At 40.8% G+C, this 19,367-nt stretch overlaps 1 protein-coding gene across 1 annotated transcript in view; it reads right to left on the reverse strand.

Annotated features, from left to right (window-relative positions):
- The window catches only part of LOC129668064 (histone-lysine N-methyltransferase, H3 lysine-36 specific-like), an 85,481-nt gene that overhangs the window by 32,381 nt on the left and 33,733 nt on the right, over window positions 1-19,367 (reverse strand). The window contains exons 5-7 of the mRNA XM_055595816.1: window positions 15,935-18,476; window positions 1,849-1,973; window positions 498-768 (exon numbers count right to left, since the gene is read on the reverse strand). Coding sequence (XP_055451791.1) covers window positions 498-768; window positions 1,849-1,973; window positions 15,935-18,476 — 2,938 coding nt within the window. The remainder of the gene's footprint in view (window positions 1-497; window positions 769-1,848; window positions 1,974-15,934; window positions 18,477-19,367) is intronic.

The following is a 19,367-nucleotide window of genomic DNA, read 5'->3' on the forward strand; positions in this document are numbered from 1 at the left end:
TGTAGGTACTGGGGATTGAACTGAGGTCCTTACTGTATGCAGCAATCACTTTACCAACTGCGCTATTTTGCCAGCCCAATTATGGCCAGTTTATACATGACAAAACAAGTTTAGAGAGTAAACAAATATCCAAGGAACAAATGAAGTGGTAGAGCTAGTAGGCGAAAGAAATATAGGTTTCAAGTTCTTATTCCACTAGTGCACAGCACTTCTACCCACTGATATCTTGCTTGCTGGTTTACAGTGCAGCTGATCAATAATCATAAAAAGAAAATAAAACAGGGTAGTTGATAAAAACATCTTCTTTACGTGCTCCACAAATTCCTTGGTGGTCAGAAGCTATATCAAATTAGCCACTACTTTAGGGATTTCCTAGAACAAAATAAATAGTTGTTGCATATAGTAAAAGATGTTAGTTTTATCACAAAACATAGCAGAAATTTCCTGTTGCATCTGATTATACCTGCTTATACACTGACAGACCAACCACACCTTACCTGGTGTCTTAACAAGCAATTCCTCAGACTCAAGGGCAGGCCGAGGAGAGATTTCTGGAGCCACAGGAACAGACAAGGTCAGCTGTGGCAACTCAGCATGTCCAGCTCCAAGATCTGACTGAGCCAATGGTCCTTCCAAAAACGGAGCCTCTCTTTCAAGAACAGGAGGCTCTTCCTTAGTTGAAATCAGAGAATTCTCATCCACCTGCTTGTTCTGGGCACTAGATCGGCACCCTGCAAGAAGGTTTTCGTCTTCACAGCGAGAGCTTACCTAAAAACAGTAAGTGCAAGTGTAATTCCGAAAAATAACAACAGCAATGATAATGATGATGATGATGATGTGCTTAAAAACACAAGCAATTCTGACACTTGTTATGACATGGATGACGTGAGGACATTAGGTTAAAGGACACAGGCCAAAGTATATTGCACGACCCATTAATCTGAATTACCTAGAAGAATCAAACTCCTAAGTACTCTTTTTCCATGTAGGAAGAGAAAAATGTCTAGAGATGAATAATGCTTGTGGTTGCAGAACAGCACAACCACACTTCATGCTAGAGAACTGCACACGTAAAATAGCTGCTTATTTACAGACTTCCTGACATGTTTTAGTAGAACTTAAAACATGTTTAGTTACACTAAACATAAACCCAATACTGGGGAGGGGGTTTCTCCTGCTATTACCAATTAAAACTAAACTCCTTGATTATAAAAAAAAAAACATTTATTTTGCTTTTAAAACATTGAAAAGTTTAATGAAAAAGACTGAGCTTAAGGTAGAAAAAGATGAAAAAAATCTTTAAAAAGTTAAGGTAAAATTATGTGTTTTTATTTCATTATCCAGGTTCTTGTTGCTACATTGTAAAATATATTCCTACATTCTTAAATAGGGGCTGGAGAGATGGCTCAGAGGTTAAAACACTGTCTGCTCTCACAGAGGTCCTGAGTTCAATTCCCAACAACCACAAGGTGGCCCACAACCATTTATGAGATCTGGTGCCCTCTTCTGGCCTGCAGGCACAGATGCAGGCAGAAGAGTGTAAATAATAAATAAATAAACATTTTTAAAAAACACTCCTTAATAACAGAGGGGAAAATAAACAGAAACATGGTATGTACATTTATTTATATACTTTCTGAATAACTAATACAGGGTAGGCACTGTGCTAGATAACAATAAACAAGAGAAAAGCCAACCAACCAACCAACCAACCAACCAACCAACCAACCAACCAACCAACCAACCAACCACAACTGAGAAGCCAAGATCGCAGTTAAAGAAAGAACTGTCTTCTGAGGATGCTATACTGCTGCAGGTGAAGCTGCTGTCTAACATGTCGCCACATACCTTATGCACTTGTTCCTGTACCTTCTTTTGTTTTTTCTTAGGAGCAAATATCTGATCATATTCTTCTGTATATTCCAGAAGCCACTTGCTTGGCTTCCTAAGGCGTTTCTTCTCTGACCGAATAGCTGAAAGGGAAATTAATTTTAATATTAACTGATGAATTAATTAAATTAATTAATATTACCCACTGTTTCATGATGCCATCACCACACCCCTGAAAGTAAATTCATGCTTCCTAAGCAGTAAGGAGGCGCAAAACTGTTTTTTTATTTTTCTTCTTCTTCTTCTTCTTCTTCGAGACAGGGTTTCTCTGTGTAGCAGCCCTGGCTGTCCTGGACTTGCTCTGTAGATTGACTGGCCTGGAACTCATAGCGCTACGCCTGCCTCTGCCTCCCTGAGTCCTAAGATTACAGGTGTCCACCACTGCACCCAGCTCAGAACAATTTTTAATTTATTTTTTTATTTATGTTGATTGGTGTTTTATCTGCATGTATATCTGTGGGTGTCAGATCTTGGAGTTACAGGCAGTTGTGAGCTACCATGTAAATGCTGGGAATTAAACCCGGGTCCTCTGGAAGAACAGTCCATGCTCTTAACCACTGAGCCATCTCTCCAGCCCTCAGAACAATTTTTAAAGATACAAAAGGAATTCTGGTTTAAATAGTAAGAAGCTTGAAATGATTTGCTATGATTTATCAAAAACAAAAGTTGGGAGGGGTTTTTGTCACTCTGTATAAACTCCCCATTTATACAATTCTCCATTCTTAAGGAAAAGATTAAACTGAGACCAGCATTCTGTATTACCAGTACAAACTTAGCACAGAGCACTCATCAGGTAGACTGGGCATGACAGCTAAGGCAGGAAGACTGTTCAAGTTCAAGGCCAGTATGTGCTACACAAAGTTTAATTAGTTTCATGCCAGCCTGGGTTGAAGAATAGGAATTTGTGTCGTAAGCAAACAAAACAACAAAAACAGAAACATGTTAGGGAGTCAAGCTCATGACTTATAGAAGAACATACGAATTAATAGGGTCAGACATTTGCTCCATTTCTCCTACTCAGGTACACATCTTCAGCCTACTCTGCTGAATCTTGCTAACCTGATACTCTGCTACTGTCTTGTACACACCTACATAACTGTAAGCTATGGTCTATTTAGGAGAAAGGAGGGATTTGACAAAATGTGTGGAAGCTGCTCCTGACTCAGCATAACATGGTATTGCTGCTTTTGATGAAAAGACAGCATTTAGAAGTCAGGCATGAGTCCCTGCTCTCATGAGGCAGAGAAACAGGAGGATCTCTGTGAGTTCGAGACCAACCTGGACTACATAGTTACAGGCCAGCAATGGCTGCACAGCGAGATTGTCTCAAACAAACCAACCAACCCAATTAACGCAAGAAAGCTAATTTACAAACACAGAAAGACCCTAATCTGAAAAAAATAATAGGGAAGAAGAAATGAAAATATTGAGGTCAATTATTAAAAGGTCGAAATAGTCATCAAAAGTGTATGCCTACATTGCTACCTATATAATTATGCAGCTACTTAAAGTAGGAAAAAAAAAAACCAATAGAATTTTTCTTATTGTTTCATGTTAGATAATATATTTATAACTGAACCAAAGTAGAGGGATTTTCCCAAGCAATGTGACAAGTTGCCTGAAGTTCCTGCAGTCATGATAATGTTCCTTCTACAATGGACCCTGAAGCCTTGTCTTGGTATTTAAAAAAAAAAAAAAAAAAAATGCCCAACCATACCTTGAAAAGCAAACACACACACACACACACACACACACACACACAGTTATACCCATGTTCTTAGGCAACTATAATAGACTATAATTTAATAAATTCTCTTAGACACTCAAGTTTTGCAATGCTAATAACGTTTCTTTTTAATGGGGATTCACTGTTTCAATCACTTAACATCAAGGGTCTCTAGCCCTCAGTTCAATATGCCATGCAGAAATGGGCATCCCCCTTGTATAATTAATGTAACTAAAGCTCAGAAAGGGAAAGAAGCTTATCAAATTCATTATACTGTAAGTTATTACTGAGTAGGGGAAGCCATGATAACAATCAAAATCTAAGCAGGGCCTGCTGGCATACACCTTTAGTTCTAGCACTCAGGGAGGCAGAGGCAGGAGTATTGTGTTTGAGGCCAGCCTGGTCTACAAAGCAAGTCCAGTCTACACAGAGAAACCCTGACTTGAAAATTCAAAACCCTAAAACATCAACAAAAACACATTCAAATCTGTCAACCCTAAAATCCTTGGGTTCTTTTAAATCTATCTTTATTTTTTGGTTGCTCCTACCCCAGAGGCCTGTCTCTGCCTCCCCAAGTGCTGAGTTTTGTTTGTATGTTTTTAAATGAAGCAAGCTCCTATGCTTATACTTCCCTCACTCCTAAATGAAGTCTCAAGCCTGTTTTCTTGTACCCTTTCTTTTTGAGGTTGCCGCTTTCATTATATACTAGGGATTTATTTGCCTTTCTCAAAGAAAATACCCAGGTCAAGCTTCGGTTCTTTAGGTAAGTATCTCTTTGAGGCAAAGGAAGAAGCCTACAGCACACGAAAGATTGGATAGCAGAGTGAGATAAATTTGTACCTTAGTACAGCTTTAGGTTTCTGCAAATCATAGGCATTGCTCCTCACCAAAATTCTGTAGAACAATACATTAAAATTTTAAGGTCTCAGCTGGTGTAGTAGAGCACACCTTTAATCCCAGCACTTGGGAGGCAGAAACAGGAGGATGTCTGTGAGTTCAAGGCCAGCCTGGTCTACAAAGAGAGCTCCTGGAAAGCTAAGGCTGTTACACAAAGAAGCCCTGTCTTGTAAAACAAACAAAACAAAGTTTTAAGGTATAGTAGCACATGGCTTTAGTCCCGGCAGAGGTAGGCAGTTTAAGGACAGCCTGGTCTATAAAATAAGTTCAAGAACAGGCAGGGCTACACAAAGAAAAACTGTTCCTCAAAAAAAACCAAAACCAAGTAAACAAAAAAGTTTAGGGTCTGATAAACTATTAATTCTCTTTTTTAGTAGTTTACTGAATTATGGACACACTATTGATTTCCATAAAGTCTATGACTTTTTTGCTACAGAGGTAAAAGTTAGTAGTTAAGAGAGGCTATACAGCTTTTAATGCCTAAAACATTTACTTTTAGAAAAAAACAAAAAACAGCACTTTTTTAAACTAGTACAGCAAATTGTACAATGAAAATACCTAGTAACAACTAAATGGCTCACACTCCCCTTACAGGAGACCACAGCTCTCCACCTACACTCCCCAGACTAGACTGCCCAGTCACAATACTTTGGACAGTGGGAACAATTTCCCTAATCCTTCCTCCCTCTGCCTCCCCCGCTCCCCAACAGGGTTTCTCAGTAGAGCCTTGGCTTTCCTGGATACAGGACAGAAGAATGATTTGTCAAAGTCAGAGAAAAGATAAGAACAAGAAGAGTACAACCTTTGAATACTAGAGGGCAACAGCAAACATGAAGGACAAGGGAATGGACAGAGAGAGGCATGTAGCACTATGCCTACAGGTTAGCAGTTATCCTTTTAACACAGCAAAATACCTCGGTCACATCTAACAGTGTTTATTCGATAAATAAATGTGCAACCCTATCCTGTCTCTGTCCTACCATCATAATTTTGTTTACTTTTGGTTTTTGACACAGGTGCTCAGTCTTAGACTAAGCTGGCTTTGAACTTGTGGCATTCCTCCTCCCTCAGACTTCCAAGTGCTGCGATTATAGGCCTGAGCTACTTCGCTGAGTGCTATCATAAATTTGACAGGCTTCTATAAGTTAGAAAAAAAAAATGCACTGTGAATTTTAATAACCATGGTAAACATTAAGCCTATGAAACAGTTTTACTCAGTTAAGAGATTTTGTAGCATGAACTCTACATGCATACAGCTCCTTTATAAATTCCAAACTTTACTGCAAAAAAAGTGACTAGATTCTAAATGGGAATAGATTTACAATGAAAAGGGGATGTTTAGAATGAATTTTAGAGAAATACTGATGGAATGCAAGCCTTAATTTTCTCTATTGCTTACAGGAATGTCTAATGTGACAATTACAAAGCATAATCTAGACCTGAGAGGCATTGTCAAACACATACCCTACCACCCAGGGAAGAGGTGAGCAGCAATCTCTAGAAATACAAAAATCATTTTAACATTAATAAAGGGCAGATTTAACAAATTATAGCAAGGTATAAAAAATATTGTGAAATTTAATAAAGTTATCACTAATATGACAACAAAAATCATGAGAGACACCTGGAAAACAGGCTGAATTGCTGCAGGGTACAGCTGGAACGAACACCACAAACTTTTTGTATCTTTTTCATGTTGAAATATACCAACATATTACCATTTTGCTCTTCCAAAAGTCTGAGTAAGGATTTCTCTCAGTGTGCTAACCCTGAGGAAGCCCCAGGGTTAGTGCCTAGCACCACACAGAATGACATGGTGGCAATTTCTGTAATTCTGGACTCAGAAAGACTAAGAGTTCAAGCCTGGCTTGGGCAACATGACAGCATGTCTCAACAACAAAAGCACTCTAAATTCAGTACAAACAAAAATTACATAAAAACATGAAATATAAGACAACACTCTTACAATATACTCATGTTTACTGGTGATTTTAAAAGCTGAAGAGAATTATCTCTAGTGCCCTGTGACTATCTGCTAACAAAGGCAGTGAGAGAAGGAAAGCACATCAAGGAAAAAGTAACTGGGTAGGGTAAAACCCAAGAGCGGATGGTACAGAAGGCTAAAAACATTGTTGGAAGACTCGAGTAAGACTCCTGGAGCCAAACAAGGGAAGCAGAGGCTACAGCAAAGATGGACTTATGCTAAATGTACAGCAGCTTCAGCCCAGCCCTGTTTGACTAACCCCAAACGAGATGGAGGCACTGAGCCAAGTCAGATTACTCTGTTTTTGTTTTGTGCCTCTGTGACTCCCCTCACCCCACACATCTACATCTTTCCTGATGACTGGTGTAATAAAACAAACAACAACAAAACCAAAAGGTGCCTGGAAAGGCCAGGGAGAAGGGGGGAGGGGCATGAAGATGGGACTAAGATTGCCAGAGTACAGTGGTGCAAATCACCTGGCTCCCTAGGGGAGTCCCAAAGTACTTCTCCAAGGGGCCCTCTAGCTACCATGATGACAGAGGCAGAACAGAGTTCTTAGCTTGCTCCTTTTCTTCTATGCTTTGAAAAGGTTCCAGCTTACTTACGCACTCAGCAGATTATTACCAGTATATAACATTCAACAGGACAAAAAATAAAAATAAAATAATTGAATGAGCTTGTATCACAACATTAATACTGCTGAGAGGAAAAAAGTCTCTTATTTTTAGTATGTGGTAGTGCATACCCATTAGGAGGTGAGGAGGGGAGAAAAAAAAATTCAAGGTCACTTCTACTAGGTGAGGCCAGCCTGGGCTATGTGAGTCCCTGGCTCAAACAAACAAAATAGTGGGCTACAGAACTGGGTAACTGTGTAGGAAGGTGCTGCCAAGGCAGACGACCTGACATCACCCTGGAACCCACAGGGTGCAAGAATGAAATGACGCCAAGCTGTCCTCCTGACCTTCTCACATGTGGGCACACGCACATACGCCATCGCAAGAAAGAGATACATGGGACACAAACTTCCCCAAAGAATGCTTTTAAAGCTGGATGGTGGTGAGGCACGCCTCCACTCCACCCAGCACTGGGGAGGCAGAGGCAAACAGACCCATGCGGTTGAGTCCACCCTGGGCTACCGAGCAAGTTCCAGGGCAGCCAGGGCTACACAGAGAAACCCTGTCTCTAAAAACCAAAACCAAACAAAGAATGTTTTTTAAAATTTCCATTTAAAACAAAACCAAATCTCATCTTGCCAACAATGAAAAAAGGTGATTCTAACTAAGGATAGGGCTGAATATTCCTAAACCATTCCTTTTCAAATTATGCTTGAGCCGAAGTACAACTGAAAGGGAACAAACACTATATAAAAACAGAAGCCAGGCCTGACTTTTGTTACATGCACAAAATAAACCTTCCCTAATGGAAACCAGTAACTTCTTTGAATAGTAATGTACTTGATCAACCAGAAGAAATATACCATGAGAGGCTGGGAAGTTACAGATTTTTTTTAAGGAAAGGGTGTGTGGAGGAAAAGGAAGGAATCACAAACATGCCTCTATTTCCACCGCTTGGGAAGATGCTGAGTTGGAAGCTGACAGGAGCTACAGAGCAGGACACTGTTCTACACCTACCACCTAGCTGACAAAAAACACTGGAACTAGAGCTCAGCAGTAAGTGCAAGCTTTGTACTCTGTCCCAAACAGCACCAACAAAACAAAACAAACCAGGCCCAGACTCAATCCCAGCTACTCCAGGGACTAAGGCAGAAGGCTCATTAAGTTCAAGACCTGCCTAAGCTACTGTATTGTGAGTTCAGTCCCAGCCTAACTTAGTGAGACTCTGTATCAAAAGAAAAAGTTAAAAAATAGCTGGGGGTATAAACCAGTGATAGAAAACTCACCTGAATTTAATGCCCATTATCCCCCAAATAAAAACAGAGCATATTCCTATGTCATAACTCATTCCATGAGGCTACTAAAACTAGACAAAGATTATCACAAAAAGAAAACAAGCCAAGACAATTTATGATGTAGATGAAAACACCCACAAGCAAACCAAACGTAGCAAAAAAAAAAAAAAAAAAAAAACAAAAAAACACAAAAGAAAAAGAAAAAAGGAATCACACCGCATACCACAACCAAGAACCAAGTGACACTCACCCCAAGACTGCAAACTACGTTTAATACATATTGATAGACACAGGAAAGAAAGGAGCCAAACAAGCCCCAAACTCTATCTGATGAGTTCACTAAGCGCAATGATGGTCAACCTTAATTGTTAATTAGACTAGACTAGGAGCACCTTGGAGATTAGGTAAACAGAGCTCAGGCTTTATCTGTGTGTTGAGGGGCGGGGTCAGAGTGTAATCACTAAAGGGGAGAGGAGACCAACCCTGAATGTGGATGGCATGACCCAAAAGAATGGGCACCACAGGGGATAAAACGAGGAAAGCATCTGGCTTAGACCTGGCTCCCTATTTCCTGTCTGCTAGGATGTGAGAGGTTCTGCTCTGGAATCAGAAAGCTGTTTTCTCTGGGGTGGACTGAAAGCTCTGAAACTCTAAGTCAAAACCCCTGAGAAAGTCACGAACACACAGGGAGAAAATGGAAGGTCCTCAACAGCAAAACCCACTGGCTAAACCAACTACTGATATAACAGGAAACACTAGATGGCTTTTCTAAGACTGGGAACAATGTCTAGAATTCCTGTTTATCTTTCCATGTCTGTGCAACATCACTAGAGATTCTAGCAAAGGTAATTAGGAGTAAAGAAGCAAATGAAAGGATAAGGTAAAACTACATTTGTAGACGGCATGTACACAGAAAATCTATGTGAGCTAATGAACAATTAAGAAGTTTAACAGCAATATGATGGGCTGTGAAGTTGGTTCAGCAATTAAGGGTAGTGGTTGACCTTCCTGAGTTGATTCCAGCCCACCCACACAGTGGCTCATAACTATCTGTAAGTCTAGTAGTAGGGGATCCAAGGCCCTTATCTGGCCTCTGCAGGCACAGCGCATGATGTAAGAGACATGTGCAGGCTAAGTACCTATAAACATAAAAATAAATTTTTAAAAATATGCAATTTAAAAATCAACTATATTTATGAACAATCTGATGAAACTTGAAAAGCAATCTCATTTTAGTAGAATAAAAAAAGGTATTCAGGAATCAGCAAGATGGCTCTGTGGGTATTGGTACCTGTTTAAGCCTGATGACCTGACTTAAACCCTGGAACCCACAGAGTACAAGGAGAAAAATCAACTCTCACAAATCATCTATGACCTCTATCCACGTTCATGCATACAAACATATCTAAATAAGTAGGTCAATAAATAAATGTTAAAACATTAAGTTGGGGATACATTTAGAAAAAGTGTAAAAACTTATAAACTAAAAATTATAAAACAATACTGAAACAAACAAGTACAACTTGGACAAGTCCTAGCTTGTTGAACTAGAAGCCAGAACAGCAACATGGCCTGAGATACCTACAGCTTCAGCAGTCTCCATCCCAGAGAGGGATACTGAAGACATTAACAAATTTAAATGAATATGAAACACAAAGGACAAAGTCAAAATCATCTTGGAAAAGTACGAGCTTTAAACATTCACACTCTCTAATTTCAAAGATAAACCAATTAAACATTGCAAAACTGTGGGGCTGGAGAGATGGCTCAAAGGTTAAGGGCACTGGCTGCTCTTCCAGAGGTCCTGGGTTCAGTTCCCAGCAACCATGGTGTCACAACTATCTATAGTGAGATCTTGTGCCCTCTTCTGATATGCAGGCACATATGCAGACAGAACAGTGTATACATAATAAATAAAATCTTAAAAAAAAAAAAAAAAAGGCTGCATGATACCGACAGCGTCTCATTCTGGGATGAACACTGGGAGTGGAGAGACGGGCCGGACAGGAAAGTACAGGACTGTAGCTCTCAAAGGCTGCCCCTTTCCTGTAACTGGAAAAAGGGAACCGGGTGCTGAAGAGACTGTTCAGGCAGCAAAGTACTCGCTGCAAAAAGTGGGGTCACATTCCTAGCCCTTGTGTAAATAGCATAGCAGTACATGCCTGTCATCCGAGCACTTGAAAGGCAGTCTGTCAGCTGTTTGTCGCCCAGCCTATGGAAACTGGTAGGCTCCAGGTTCACTGAGACATCCTATCAAAAAAACTAAGGTAAGCGGCCGGGCGCCGTGACCCATGCTTGTAATCCCAGCTCTCGGGGAGGCAGAGGCAGGTGGATCTTTGTGAGTTTGAGGTCAGCCTGGTCTACAGAGCGAGTCCAGGACAGACAAGGCTGCATAGAGAAACCCTGTCTCCGGAAAACTCCCTTTAAAAAAACAAAACACTAAGGTGGAGAGCAACTGAAGACCGCCCTCAGTGATAACCCTGGCATATTTGCTGCTTGTATATTTTCAACATGTGCCAACAGGACCACACAATAATACTTTTCTCTAAGGAAACAGGGTCATTCTCTAGATCAGCTGGCTTCAAAAAACAGCCATCATCCTAATTTCTCTTTGCAAGTGCTGGAGAGCTACCACACACAGCTAGTGATAACCTTTCTCAATACTGTGAGTCAAATGGATACTAATATGTAAAGCAATAAAGCTGAGTAGCCTAACTCATGCCATTACTTTTCAAAAAAAAAAAAAAAAAGAATCAAAGGCTCTAGGAAAAAAATGCAGGAATAAATCTTTATTTCATGACCACAGTTTACACATGTAATATTCAAAATATGACCCAAACGCACAAAGAAAGAACAGATTTTATCAAGATTTAAATATTTCTGTACTTTAAAAGGTTATGATCAAGAAAGCAGAAATACAATCCAAAGATCAGTTCAAAATACAACTAATATCTAGAACAGAGAATACTTACAACTTAAAGACAAAGAGCTCAGTTACAATACCTAGAGAAGGCTGAGAGTAGAATGCTTTTCCAGCATGTACTAATAAGCCCTTTGGTTTATCCCCAAAACCACAAAAAACAAAACACATAAACAGTAATATAATCAAAGACTGGATAGACATTTTTTCCAATAAAGTATACAAATAGCCAATTACATACAAGATGCCCAAATCACTAGTCAGAGAAATGAAAATGTAATTTTTTTTACAGTGTCAACCACTCTATACTTACTAGAATGGCTACAATCAAAAAAAGGGTGATGGGCATGTAGAGATACACTCATACTGCTATAGGGAATATAAAATTAGATACTTTCCAGCAATTTCTCAAATGTTTTAGCACAAAATTACTAAATTACTTGGCAATTCCATTCCTGGGTATATTTGCAGAGGAAAACCATGTATCCATGCAAAACATTTTATATCTGTAATACATATATTCATTCATAAAAGACCAAAAATGTAAACAACCCCAAATCTACCAACAGCTGAAAATAAACTTAACTCATTCATACAAAGAAATACCATTAACACTAAAAACTTGAAATAAGAGGTTTTCTTGTTTGGTTTTTTGGTTCTCTGTGTAGCCCTGGCTGTCCTGGACTCACTCTGTAGGCCAGGCTGGCGGAATTCACAGAGATCCGCCCGCCTCTGCCTCCTTACTGAGTGCTGGGACTACAGGCGTGCACCACCACATCCAGCTAGAGGATCTTCAAAATAAAAATAAACAGCCCTAGTCCTTGTTACTCTCAGAGATTGTGACCCTTGTAGTAACTCCAAAAACTAGTTAAAACATTGCAATCTCAGGAACAACCACAACAAGGGTAAAAAAAAAAAAAAAATCATTTCACTTTCTCAGAAACTGCCCCTCACCGTACAGCTCAGATCCAACAGCAGCTTCTGTTTGTGAGGTAGGAAAAGAGGAGAGATGGAGAATGGGGTGAATACGACCCATTATAAAACAAAGAAGAAAAAGTCTCCACAAACCAACTCCAAATAAAGAATTCTAAATAGCTGTCTAAGAAACTCAATTATCTACATGATAACACACGATTAAAAATGAAAGTCAATCAATGCATGAACAAGATTAAAATCACCACAGGGAAAATTCAAAAACAATAAACCCTGCAGCTAAAGAACAGAACTGAAATGAAATTTACTAGAAAAATTCGACAGAGAATGTGGTCAAGTAGGAGAAAAAGGAAATCAGCCAACTCTAAAGAGAATTCAAAGGGCTGGATGTCCAGATCTGACAAGAGTGCTAACTTCAGGCCCAGGGTTCAGTCCCAGCACCCTGCTACATCCTGGGCCTTAGTTTCTTTTCCTGGTGCTGTAAGAAGACACCGCAACAAAAATAATGTAAGAGAGAATGTACGTCAAAGTATTTGAGCTTACAGGTAGGCAACAGGAGCTGAAGTGGTTAGTCCCTGCATCCACGTGAAGAGAGCTTGTGAACGTAGCCTAGGGGTTCGATTTCTCACTTTGACAGCCCAGGTCCAGAGCCCTCCTACACCAATTAAAGTAATCAGGAAAATCCCTCACAGGCAGGCCCAGAAGCCCATCTTCCACGTAATTCTAGAGCTTGTCATGTTTACAACACTAACCACTGCACCCTTTTAAAACAGAGTAATTAAAAATGCATGCCATCAAGAAATAGGAAAAAATATATAAAAACAAGACACCAACAAGAGCACCAAGAGACCACATAATGTTTCAAGGGGAAAAAAAAAAAAAAGACCAATACCTTGCTTGAAAAGACTTCCCAAATCTGAAGAAGAGGACATAGAAAGAAATAAAAGTTCAAAAGACCCCAAAAAAGCTGGGAGGACCCCCAAAAAGCTAGGGGAGCAGAACGGGAGGAGCTTTGCACATTCAAAATCAGCTTGGTCTATCCAGGGAGTTCCAGGGTAGTCGGGACTGAATACTGAGGTCCTATCAAAAAACAGAGTTCGGGGCTGGAGAGATGGCTCAGAGGTTAAGAGTACTGCTCTTCTAAAGGTCCTGAATTCAATTCCCAGCAACCACATGGTGGCTCACAACCACCTATAATGAGACCTAGTGCCCTCTTCTGGCGTGTAGGTGTGCATGCAGACAGAACATTGTACACATAATAAATTAAAAAAAACAAAACAAAACAAAAACAGTTCTAGCTAGGCCTGGTTTGTATGGTGAAAGTAGAAGCAGGAATGAATATCTATCTACAGGTCAAAGGCTAGCAGAGCAAGTACAAGGACAGCCTAAGATATAAACAATCTATGAAAATGTAATCCAAAGTTAGCAGAAGGAAAGAAAGCACTGCCGAATTATAAAAACCGAGAGGAAAAATGCAAGGAACAACAACAAAAACCAGAAGTTAGGAACGTACACCAGCTAACGGCTCCAACACCAAGGTCTTAGGCTAGATCCCTATGATCAGCAGAAAAAATACTTTTAAGCGCCTAGTGGAAGGTTTTTGAAAAACGTATTCCATTTTTAAAAATTATTTATTTTTGAGATTACATCAACCCCCACCCAGCCCTCCCGTATACCCAACCTTGCTTTTTGAAACTCATGGCCTCTTTTTCATTAACGGATATTTGGTTTGTGTGTGTGTGTGTGTGTGTGTGTGTGTGTGTGTGTGTGTATGTTGAATTATGGGACACACCCATAAGGTGCATGTGAGTGAAGATGAGCTTACACTCCCGAGTGGAAGTTCCAGGTGGTTCTGATCCAATCGGAATGTGTTAGGATCCTAACTCGGGTCTTGGGCAAGAACAGTTGCACTCTTACTGCTGAGCCATCCCTCTAGGCCCTCACGCTGGAGTTTTGAAAAGAAAGATATATACATATTACGAGCTCTTGGCAACATTAAGAAAAAAAGGACTTAAATCATAAAGAGATATTACAACTGGAAATCCTTAAGAACTATACACCAACAAACTGAACAATCCAGAAGAACTAAACAAATTCCTTGAAACTGTCAATCCGACAAGACTGAATGAATGAAATGAATCATTAAAAGTATTGATACAAAGTTGAGCTCCTGCCAGTACCAGTCAGGGGCAGCCTGACCTACACAGCTAGTTCTAGGATAGCAAAGGCTACACAGAGAAAGTAAAAGACAAAGGAGAAAAAATTTAAACAGAAATAATGAATAAAACGATTAGATAATCTAACACCTTTTCATGGCTGGAGAGATGATGCAGCAGTTAAAAGCATGTACTGCTCTTCCAGAGGACCCAAGTTCGATTTCCAGCACCCACATCAGGCAGCTCACACTGACCTATAAATCTAGTTCCAGGGGAATTCAACAGCTCTACTGAGACCGTACTCATGTGCACATACCCACACACCGACACACATGTAACTGAAAATAGCAAACATAAAATTTAAAATACCAAAGCTCCGGAAGTCGACGCTCACTAGGGCATCAACCAGGAAGGTCAACATTCTCAAATTTTCCAAGCTGGGCTTGTTAATTTGCATCCAGAATCTCAGCACTCAGGAAGCTCAAACAACATGATCTCAATGGAGAAAATATGCTTCTTCAACAAATGATTTGGGAGAACTGCATATCCACGTCAAACAAACAAACAAACAAACAGGGACTTTGCCTTCTACAATACCAAAAAAAAAATTGATGATATCTGTCTGTCTGTCTATCTATCTCACCAACAAGGCACACAGGTACAAGACCTGAAACAATGAAATCCTCAGGCAGAGAGAAGAATGTTATCACACTGGGATAGGCAGTAGCTTCCTGGCTATGACACCTAACAAAACAGTTTCAAGGGCAAAAACAGTAAAAACTCATTACATGAGACTTTAAACTACTCAAAAAAAAAAAAAAAAAAAAAGTTAGCTGGGTGTGGTCCTGCTCTTTGGGATCTCTTGAGTTCAAGGCAGCCTGGGCTACACACCAAGTTCCAAGACTTCCAGGACTACAAAGACACTCTGTCTCAAAACAAAACCAAAAACAAACAAAAATTTAAGACACAAGAGAGTGAAAGGGGTAGCCCATAGGATAGGATTTCTTAGCATGTCCATTATATGTACATAAAAATGTAGATCCATCTTAAATTATGATCAAAGGAAATTAAATTTCTGGTCAAGTCTTTTTACTACCAGTACACTAATGAATACACTTAAAATTTTAGGCCTACAACCTGTCAATTACCTCCTGAATCCCAAAATGTCAGCCAACTTAATGAAGTAAAAAACTGGAAAGGGGAAAAAAAATGTTAGGACCTATAGAAAAAGAGGCTTCTTATAAAAATAAACAGGTAAGGCATGTAACTGACACTACAGTAGCACATGAGGTCTTAAATTCAATCCTCAATGGTAGCAACAAAACAAAACAAAAGGTCTGAAAATACAGGCAACCCAGCTTTAAATGTCAGTTTTCCAAATACACAGTTTCTTACTCAAGTGGTAACCCTGCCCTCCACATTTGTAACACACCTTCCTTTGCGACAGAAAGACAGACAGACCAGGGACTTTAGAAGAGCATCAATAAACTCATCACTTTACACCAGGTGCGGTCCTTACCTGGCTCGGGGAGCTTGGTCTGTGGTGTCAAACTGGGAATTCCTGTCTCCTTTTCCACGTCGCCCGTGCTGACACTGGGTTTATCACAAACGTTCATCCGAGGCCCGACTGAATCCGAGTGGCTGCCATGATTGGGATCGGCTGTGGAGTCCTCGAGTAGGGTTGTAGCTCTCTGTTCCAGGTACTCACCGGGGCCCTTCTGCACAGGGTCACCAGGAAGCATGACTCCAAACGTTCCCTCTGAGTTCTCTTTCTCCCTAAATCTGTTGATGCGCTTTCCAGGCTTAGGGCGCCTTGGATTTAACCGCTGCCACCGCTTTTTAGGCACCACTTGATTAACACCATGACATTCATCATTCTCACTGTTCATCCCAGAGCCCAGAACCGAGCCTTTTCTATTCTCAAAAGAAGGTTCTTTGTCAAGAATTTTATCAGAGTCACATTGTTTAACCTTGCTATCAAAAAGTACCTCAGAAAAACGGGTGTCTTCATTTCTCAAATGGCCCATTTGTTGAAGAGGCTCTTCTTCACCAGGATCTTCAGCCCCGCCCCTGGATGGGCCATTCACTGAGCCTCCGCTGCCTTTGTCTCCCAGCCGGTTAGCTACAGGGGTCACAGCTGGAAGTCGGTGGTTCAACTTTCTCTTTCGCTCTGTCTTTAAGGCTTTTGGGTTGACTGGGAGTTTTGCCATCTGGGCTGAAATGGCTTCTCTCAATTTGGTTGATGGTTTTGCTCGGCCACAGTTGCGCCTTGGAATGCAGTTTGAGCGGCTTTTCCCACAAGCAGGGAGGTCCCTTTTGTCAGCCGAGGAGCTGGGCAGGGAAGACAGTTCTCCAGACAATGCAGAGTCACCCCCACTGGGACTCGGGCAGCCCTGGTCCTGAGTGCTGTCTCCAGGTTTTTCAGAATTGTGTGTGGATCCTCCTAACACCAAAACTTTAGATGTCCCTACTGGGCTACCAGAACAGTCCCCACGATCTGGAGTGCGGTAGGAAGGCAGATTGTGAGCAGTCATCAGCCGTTGCTCCTTCGTCTTACTATCATGCATATCTTTCAGCATCATTAGCAATGTACTAAATTTGTAATCTGGCTCAATAGGTATATGATTCTGAGTAGAAGCAGAAGAAAACAGTAAAGGCTTTGATGACTTTGATGTTCCCGAGTCACTGACATCCTCGCTTAATGATCTGTAAGAGAGCTCCTTCAATTCTGACAGAACATGCTTCACCACCGCTGTCTCTATATCGCTCGAATCTCTGGTTTTCTCGTGCATATTGCTCAGTAGTTTTAGCCCCTCTGCTTTACCACTTTTGGACACGCTGGCCAAAGGAGAGCCATTGGTATCAGAAGAACAGCATTTCAAGGTGAGGTCCTCATTTGTAGCTGATTCTTCAGCAGCTGGGTTTTCTTTATGCTTGCATTTTATGCTGCGGGCCTTAGGCTGTCTGTCTTTCAAAGGGAACAGAGTCTGGTTTGCAGCCCCACCTTTCAGTGAGCTCTCACCACAAATGCCTGGTGGTGCGCTGAACTTTGTAGTGAGGCCATCATTCCTAAATCCTGGCTGGGACCTGGGAGCAGCACTACAGAGTTTAAGATCAGAAAGGTTGGCCTGAGGCGCCTCAGCAGTTTCCGGCTCAGCTCTCTTGGTAGAATGCAGTAGGCGGTCTGTGTGTGAATTAGGAATGACAGATTTCTGTTTCTCTTTTACCCTGTTTGTGGCGGGGTACCTAGAATACTTTGTTTCCTTTCCGTGCATGGACACACCGTCCTCTGCTCTATCGGAAACATCTGTGACTTCACCGACAGTGTTAGCACACTCTGAGGTGTGCTCCACACCACTGCTCCCACCATCAGAAGGGGCACACACACTAACAGAGTCACTTGGCTTTTCCGAGTCACCAGCTCCCACATAGCAAAGCTGTACTTTTGAGCTGCACACTGGGCCTGATTGGAGTTTCTTTCTTTCTCCAGAATGTTTGGAGAGTAAAGCACTCTCAGATAAACCTGATAAAGAATCACAATTTGAAGTCTCAAAATCTGTTTTAGCAGTGTTCTGTCCACATGAAGAAAACAGGAGACCTCCTGGTGCAGTGCTAGACCCCGTTAGGCTGTTCGCTATCCTGGAAAGTTCATTAGAAGCCTGTTTATCTGATACACCCCCAGAGAGAAAGTCTAAGCCAAGGTTCTCTGGAACTTTCCCCCTCTGCTCCTCTTTGTGTGCTTCAAATGGCATAAGGCCCTTTTTCACACTAGTCCTTTTTATATTATCAGAGCTTTTTCTAACTCGAGACTTGGTACAGGGCTTCTCCTTTTCATCTGCAGAATGCTCAGAATCAAAAGTCAGAGACTTCAAGCAGCCATTAAGCAGCAGGTCGTGCTCTGATTCAGGGTCATTTGTACAGTCCTCAAATGGCATCTCCTCCTCGCTGTCCAACTTGATTGAACTAGGGACACATTTTTGGTTCTTAGATCCTTTGGGAACATCATATTGCTCAGCAAGACCAACACTGGCTTCCCATTTACTCAAAATTTTCTGAGGAACCTTAAAGTAAAAGAAAAACAAGAATACTATTTATTAAAAAAAATAAAAGGAAAAACAGAGGTAATAACATCTCAAATCAGAAGCAACCAGATCTTGTTCTGTTTTTTTGTTTGTTTGTTTGTTTGTTTGTTTTTGTTTTAGTTTTTCAAGACAGGGTTTCACTATGCAGCTCTGGCTGTCCTGGAACTCACTATGTAGGTAGACCAGGCCAGCCTCAAATTCACAAAAATTTCTGCCTCTGCCTCCCAAGTACTGCAATCAAAGATGCCCACTACTACTCCTGGATAATCTTGCTGTTCTTACTGAAAGCACCCTTTCTGCTGTTGAGATAAAGTTATATGGATTAACAACCATGTCAATGTCTTTCTATGGAATGGCCTAATATTAGCATCTGAGTTTATTACAGACTGCCTACCAAGGATTCCCCACAATACCATTATTAATATAACTATCATACTGGACGCAGAGATGTTTCCCTTTAATCCCAGCAACTGGAAGCCAGATCCCTGAGCTCAAGGCCAACCTGGACTACAGAGCAAGTTCTAGGACAGCCAAAGCTACACACAGAAACCCTGTCTCAGAAAACCAGAAAGAAAGAAATTACCTATCATATCTAGAAGAACTAGTCTCATAAGTATCACCACACTTTTGGCATTTATCAACAAAACTGAGAAGACTAGTAACGTCAATTAAAGATAGTAAAACTCAATTTTTAAAGCAAGATCCATTTCTTCAAATATTTAATTTTTTTTTTTCTTTCTAAGATTCATTTAGCTGGCACAGTGCTGCATGCCTGTAAGGCAGAAGCAGGAGGATCTCTGTGAGTTCATTTACAAAGTGAGTCCTGGAAAGTCAAGGCTACACGGAAAACCCTGTCTCGGAAAAAAAAAA

This window comes from Psammomys obesus, unplaced genomic scaffold (genome assembly GCF_907164565.1).
Source record: "Psammomys obesus unplaced genomic scaffold, mPsaObe1.curated_primary_1811, whole genome shotgun sequence".
NCBI lineage: Eukaryota > Metazoa > Chordata > Mammalia > Rodentia > Muridae > Psammomys > Psammomys obesus.